This window comes from Carica papaya, chromosome 6 (genome assembly GCF_054855325.1).
Source record: "Carica papaya isolate Zhongbai chromosome 6, ASM5485532v1, whole genome shotgun sequence".
Lineage (NCBI taxonomy): Eukaryota > Viridiplantae > Streptophyta > Magnoliopsida > Brassicales > Caricaceae > Carica > Carica papaya.
The window spans coordinates 2062776-2070243 of NC_142314.1; the positions used below are offsets into that span (position 1 = coordinate 2062776).

General features: G+C 42.8%; 1 protein-coding gene and 1 long non-coding RNA gene across 2 annotated transcripts; both read left to right on the top strand.

Annotated features, from left to right (window-relative positions):
• Window positions 1-365: 365 nt before the first annotated feature.
• Window positions 366-2665, top strand: LOC148253201 (uncharacterized). The gene is made up of 2 exons (XR_015812830.1): window positions 366-1377; window positions 2444-2665. It is a non-coding gene; the product is annotated as an uncharacterized LOC148253201 (long non-coding RNA).
• Window positions 2666-5179: 2514 nt separating this feature from the next.
• Window positions 5180-7077, top strand: LOC110810504 (BTB/POZ domain-containing protein). Its single transcript, XM_022036705.2, has one exon. It carries the CDS (start codon window positions 5231-5233, stop codon window positions 6686-6688), a length of 1458 nt encoding a protein of 485 aa, XP_021892397.1. The 5' UTR covers window positions 5180-5230; the 3' UTR covers window positions 6689-7077.
• The last annotated feature ends 391 nt before the right edge of the window (window positions 7078-7468 follow it).

A 7468-nucleotide genomic window follows, 5' to 3' on the forward strand; every position in this document is an offset into this window, starting at 1 on the left:
GTTCACAATGTGTTTCATGTATCTATGCTGCGCAAGTACAATCCGGACCCTTCTCATGTCGTGGCTCATGAACCGCTCTCACTCCGAGAGGACTTCTCTTATGAAGAAGTACCGGTCAGTATCACGGACCGAGAAAGCAGAATACTCCGTAACCGGGAAATATCATTTGTAAAAGTCTTGTGGCAGAACCACACGCCTAGGGAGGCGACTTGGGAGCTGGAATCAGAATTTAGGGCCCAATATCCTCATCTGTTTGATCAAGAGTAATGAGGCAAATTTAGGGACCAAATTTCTTTATGGGGGGGAGAGTTGTAGCACCCGGAAAGGAGAAGAAAAAAAAAAAAAAAAAAAAAAAAGAAAAAAAAGAAAGGGCGGCCACGTCAGCAGCCACGTCAGCATGCCCGGTCAGCAGTCCCGGCCAACCAGGGCCTGCCACGTGGCAAGACCGCGTCACTCCAAAGGGAGCCACGTTGGCGATCCGCGTGGGTGCGATCCGACGGCCCAGATCAATCACGCGATCGGACGGCCCAGATTCAATCGCACGGACGGCCCAGATTCAATCAAAAACGAACGGCCCAGATTAAAACAAAATGAACGGCTGTGATCAAAAGGCAAGGGGTTATAAATAGAACCTCCACACCAGACCACAAACCCTAGCCGCCAGCCGCTCGCCGGAGAAGACGAACCAGAGGCCGACCGCCGCCACCCGCCGCCACTCGCCGCCGCACCGGGGAAATTTCCGACCGCCGATCGAGGTAAATTTCATACCCCCGACTCGTTTCTCCCCACTGATTCCTCCTATGGCCAAATCGAAGCCGAAATCCCGGCCAAACGGCCGGAATACGCAACCGAAGCCCAGCGGCACCGCCGCGCCCCCTCTCGGTTTTTGCCTCCGACGAGGCCCTTCCCGGCCTCCGTTCGATGCAATTTTTATATCACCGTGATCACCATTCTTTTCTCTACAGGTTGACCGAAGCCAAATCACCAAAACACGAACTTCGCCGGAGAGTCGCCGTACCCGAGAGCGCCGCCGCCGGTAAGCTCCGCTTTTCCGTGATTTTTTGGCCCCCCGAGGGCCCTAGGGTTGTTTTCTGACAAGGACCAATGCGAGTGTGGCCGAATTCGACCAAAAACGGCCGAAAACAGTCAACCCGAGGCGACTCGCTGCCGCCAGCGGCGGCGCCGTCGCCGGAGCACGGCGGAGCCGCCGTGCCGGAGTTGCGATTTGGGCCGAAAGAGGCCCTGGGCCTAATTTGGATTTTTTTTGGAACCCGTGCAGGTACTGTGAGCGTGTTTCAGTTCCCCGGGAAAAATTCAGGGGAAAATTAGGGACAGCCTGCAGGCGCACTGTGAATCGTATTCGGATCCCGAAAACAGGTAAGGACCCCTCACCTTATTTCCTATCACGGTATTAAAGTTCAAAATGATAAAACGGTATTTCTTGAATTAATGCATGTGTGAAATTGCTTAAGGTAGCTAATGGAGCCCGAGTCTAGTGTGATTGGTGGTTTACTGTTATTTGGCCTGTTTACAGCTTTAAATGCAAAATGAGGTTTGATGTGTTCATTTTACAGATTTGTGTGCATGTACTACGTTTTTATTAATTATGGGTTGAATGACTGAAAAACTGATACTGTATGTTGTCTGTTTGGTATGAATTACGATTTGCTTGTTTAAATGTGAATTGATGATGCTGATTGAGGAAAAGGAAAAATGAAAGATTGTGTAAACTGATAATTGTATTATGGGGGTCAGCCTGACTAGATATCCTGGGAGATGGTGGACGGACCGGGTCCGTAGGGAACCCTACCGGGATTGTGGTCTCACATGCCGGACGGGGTATGGAGATCTTATGGTTTTGGCGCCCATACCGGACGGGGTATGGGGACGGCCCGTTTCACCCTCATACCGGACGGGGTATTGAGGTTTATGGTTTTGGCGCCCATACCGGACGGGGTATGGGGACGGCCCGTTTCACCCTCATACCGGACGGGGTATTGAGGTTCATGGTTTTGGCGCCCATACCGGACGGGGTATGGGGACGGCCCTGGAAACTGATTATGAATGTTAAAGGTTAACGGGTAGCGGAACCCCTATGGACCCCCACGGATACTAGTAGGCTGGTAAATGAGAAAAAGATATGTTGTACAATGATTGAATTACAAGAGGCGTGATAAGTGTTATGTTTTACAGCTTAGATTATTCAATGATTATGATAATGTTATTGTTTTTCTCATATTGTTTTCATAAATTCCACCAAGGTAAGTGGATGGTCAAAGTTTTATTATTGATAAAAGGTTTTGTTGTTAATAAACGAGTTTATTGTAAATTATGCTCCATTGGTCTTTTTGTGATTTTTTACCCACCTTTATCTCCGTGACGGTGAGATATCGTGATGTTCTTACTGGGCTAGTGTAGCTCACTCCTTAATTAACCATTTCAGATCAGGAAGACATGGTTCCCGAGCCCGTTCCGCAGGAGGACGACGAAGGGGATGCCTAGAGACTCTGTAGTCATACGCATAGTTTTATTTTCGAGTTTCTTTCTTAGTTAGTTTAATCTTTTATATTTTAAGTACGTTTTTGGTTTTTCGTGTAAGGGATGTTAAATGAAATTTTGATCTCGCTTCCGCATTCGATATATTTAAATACTCATTTCATTTTAATATTTTCCGGGGCCGTTACAATAATAGTTTAAAATATTCAATAAGATTACGAGAATATATATTTTAAAAGAATAAACAAAAATTAAAGAAATAAACGAAAAGTAAACAACTGAATATTTTAGGACAACCTTTACTACCTTTTGAAAGAGTCCGGATAGTGAACTATTCACAACCCCCTTATTGATCGAAATTTGAATATTAATCCTTTTGATATGAAATAGTTAATGAATGGGTAACGTACACTAGTCTATTAAAAATATCACACTACTCACCAATATAGAACCTGAAGGTTGGTAAAAATCATAAAAACAACCAATGGAGCTCTTAATTTAAGTAAATTCATTTATCATAAATAAAACCATTTATTGCATACTTACATTTGCGAGATTTCTAAAACTGAGCTATAGAGACAATAGCTCAACAACATCATAATTTCATATTCAAGTAAGCAAGAATAACAACCTTCCATTTTTATTTGCCTACCAGTATCTATGGGGACCCATAAGAATGTTCCATTACGCGTGAACTATTATTTAACATAGTCAACTAACCGACCGCCCTCATACTCAATCTGGTATGAGTACCAAAAATACTATTCCTTAATACCAATTCGGTATGAGGGTGAAACGGATCGTCCCCATATTATATCCGGTATGAGTGCCAAAAATACCAATCCTCGATACCCCATTCAGTATGAGGCGACGTTCATAGTAGAATTCCTTATGTACTCGGTCCGTCCACAATCTCTTAGAATATTCAGTAAAGCTACCATTCATTCATTAACTTAACCAATTAATTTTCTGTTTACATTTAATTTTCAGTTTTACAATTTAACTGTAAATCAACACAAGACAAACAATACATGCATTAAGAAAACACAACTAAATCATTTTACTAATTTTCGTATATTATCATGCATTTAAAACTGTAAAATCAAACAATCAGTTAAATAAGACAAATAATAATAAATAACTAGTCCTATCTCTATTAATAACTTATAATTAATTTTCGAATTTTTTTAAATTACGCAAAATATCGTATTATTGATAATTAAACTTTAATTCCATAATAGGGAATAAGGTGATGGATTCTTACTCGAATCAGTGTCTGAAACACCAAACTTTCAGTTGTATTTACTGGCAGTGCTCGGGTTTCCTGAATTATCTTGCGAAGATTAAAACACATTTTACGTATCTAAAAATACACCAAAAAATCTAAAATCAGTGTTAGAAACTATTTTCGGCTAATTTCAAAATTCCGGCACGGCAGCACCGCTGCCCGCGGCGGCAGTTTACTTCGGACTAGCCGTTTTCGACCAGTTTTGTCCGGTTTAGCTGATTTTATACACATCCTGCAAGAAAACATGTTAGGGGGCTCGGTTGGCCGAAAAAAGTCAAAAACAAAAATCTACCGGCGATAGAATTTTTAGGTGCGGTGGCTCCGCCAGTTCACCTTTGCGGCTGGACGTTTTTCTTCGCTCAACCTTTTTTTGCGGTTGGAGATGGCTTAAGCGCGATGGCAGATGAAAGTCGGCTCTCTTCTCCGGCGACTGATTCTTCTTCTCCGACGGGAGGCTGGTGGCTAGGGTTTGAGTTTGGTGTGATACGAGATATTTATACCCATCTTCCTTAAATCTGAGCCGTTCATCGCGTTTGATTTCGACCATTCGATCAAGTTTAAAGAGAAAATGAATCTGAACCGTTCATCACATTTAATTGCGATTGTTCGGTCGCGCTTAAGGAGGAAACAGATCCGAACTATCCACGCGCACAGAAACGCATCCGGACTATCCGATCGCGGGCACGCAGATTGCGTGTGTGGTCTCCTGCATGGCACCGAGTCAGCGTACCTTGCCACATGACATACTCCGTTCGTCAGAGCTTCTGACTGGGCAGTACTACGTAGCACAATTTTCTTTAATGACGTTTTGACCTCTAGTTTTCGATTTTTTTTTCAAAAATATTTTATGAAACTAAATTTTTATCCATTTTTTTAAAAAATTATTTTCAATTTCATTTCCAATCTATTTTTTCTTAATTTTACATTAAATAAAATTTTATAAATTTAAAATTTATATTTTTATATATTTTATTAAATTTTAAAATTAATCACAGGTCAAATTTTTTGTCCCAATATTACATTAAAATTATTTTTGTATTAAGAATTATATTGTACATAATTTATAGTCTATTAAAAATTAAATTCTATTTTTATATGTAAAAAATTTAAGTAGATAAGTAAATATATAAACTATCATATGAATTTTATATTTATACTTTAAATTTTAAATAGATAACGATATATAAAAACTTTGTCTTGATACAACATATATAATCATAATTAATTATTGCACATTATTTTTATTTTTAAATTTTAAAATAAAAAATAGAAAATATAACTTTTTATATATTCCTTTTATAAATACTTCTCAGAACTAAAAATTCTAAGGTGTTTATAAATCTTTTTTTTTTATTTTTAAATTTTTAGGTAAAATTTTAATTAACCAATTATTAAAATAATTAATAAAACCCCGCAATCAAACTCATAAAACCCCGCCCTGAAACCATGGCTTCCATGGCCTGTTTAAATTCTTCTGCCCCTGCAACCCGTTCCAACCGGCGTGTCAAACTCAACGTCGGCGGCAAGCTCTTCGAAACCACAGCCTCCACCATTGAATCCGGCGGTCCGGATTCGCTCCTCGCGACTCTCTTGAACCGGCCGCTCAACGAGCTGGACCCGGTCTTTATAGACCGGGACCCGGAAATCTTCTCGGTCCTCCTCTCTCTTCTTCGGTCGAACCGCCTTTCGTCCGCTGCCCGCCGTTTCTCCAAGCAGGAACTCGCCGACGAGGCGCTCTACTACGGCGTCGAGTCCCGTCTCCGCTCGGCGATGTCCCCGGTGCCGCTGAAAGGTGCAGACGCATCCCTCGTGACTACCATTCTCCCAGCAGCCGATGGTCTCGTCTCCGCATATACTGCTGACGATGAAGACGGCTCCCTCTGCGTGGCCCACGGTGGCCAGATCTCCTTATATGATTGGAATCTCTCCCACGCCGGCACCGTACGTACACACCTCGATGAAATCACCTCGATACGCCGCATCTGGCCTGAGATTGCCGCGGTGGGGTCCGAATCGGCCGCGGGGCTCCATTTCTACGACCTTTCCAAGGCGCGCCGCGTAGGGGCGGCCCACTGGAGGGACCCCTCGGATCCGAGGATCTACAAGGCCCGAGTCGCCGCCATCGCCGATTCCCCTGGCTCGGTTTTCGCGTCGTTCGACTGCCCGCACAGGGAAAACTGCGTGCTCCTTATAGACAAGTCAACGCTGCAAATCTCGTCGACTCTCGGACGGCAATCGGGCAGCTGCGTGAAGACCATGGTCCCAGGAAAACTGACATGGTTGCCGGCTGATGGGCTGCTTGTCGGGAGCGCGATCGTATCAGGAGCTTTCGGGTATTCCGGGTACATCAGGTTGTGGGATTCCAGGCTTGATAAAGTAGTATGGGAAACGAACGAACCGGGGTCAGGACGGAGCAGCAGGTTCGGCGACTCATTTGCCGATGTAGGTGTGGACGTGGAAGGGATGAAGCTGTTCAAGGTTTGTTCAAAGTCCGGCGACGTGGGTATGGCGGATTTGCGTAATTTAGGGGATGATCCTTGGGTATATTTGCATGACAAGAACCCAAGCATGAGAAGCAGTGGCGGTGGCGAGGACTGCGTGTTGCACTGTTACAGGAAGCAAGTGTTTCTGGGAAGAGATGGGGAACTAGAGGTCTGGTCAAGAGTAGCCGAGGAAGGAGATAGTGAGAATTTGTACAGGAGAAATTTTATGGATAAAGTGGAGGACATGGAAAGAGGAGTTATAAAAAAGATTGAAGGTGGTGGGAATAGGTTGTTTCTTAGTAGGGAAGGTGTTGAGGGGATAGAAGTATGGGAAAGCTCTAACTGTTCAGGTGCAATTTCTGTACTAACGCCAACAATCAACAGCAAACAACCGATAAAGAAGAAGAAGGAAACTTTTTGAGTTTTGGTTCGAGGTCAGAAATGGGTTACAAGAGGGTCGAGTCTCTGTGTGTGTTATAATTTAGACATGTAAAACTCATCTGTATATAATGTTGATACCAACAGTCAACAGATAGGATAGTCTGAGAGTTCCCTAATTTCTCATGTGATGACGAACCTTGCCTCCATGGTTTACATGTATAGGGAGATATTCTTTTACTGCAATTCTGCAATGGTGCATCAATTGGTTTGGTTGAGTTTAGGTAGGGAACACTGAAGCAAATCATATGTTTCTGTTCCAAAAGAATACCAAGGAGGAAAGGTAATTTCCTATGGTGTTACTATTAGACGTTGGCTGTAATGTTCAATGCAAGTCTACCTTATGCTCTTTGCCACAGGTTACACAAGTGATTGATTAGTCCAAACATCACTATTATAAACAGGATGAATTTAGGGCTTGGAGCTAACCGGAAAATTTCTTGAGGGATTTTGTAAAATGGATATGGTTACTGGGCAACTTCCACTTCGGCATGTGGGTGTCCAAGCTTTCTACTCATTTAACTTGGCAGCATTCTTGATGGAGACTACATCAAACGTTGTGCGTCCCATTCTGGGAGTTATGAGGTATATCATTTGAATGAAATTAGCTGTTTTGTTTCACTCACCTTTCCTGAGTTTTTCATGGTAATAGTGATAACATTCTGTAAATTAACTCCTTACCCTAACCTAACCAGGAAAAAAAATCTGGCCTTGTAGAACTCCGTGCAACAATTTGGAATTATATCCTGAATCCTACTCTGTG

Bases quoted from the DNA above. Each gene is read 5' to 3' on its own strand.
- LOC110810504 (XM_022036705.2), top strand. From the start codon at position 5,231: ATGGCTTCCATGGCCTGTTTAAATTCTTCTGCCCCTGCAACCCGTTCC.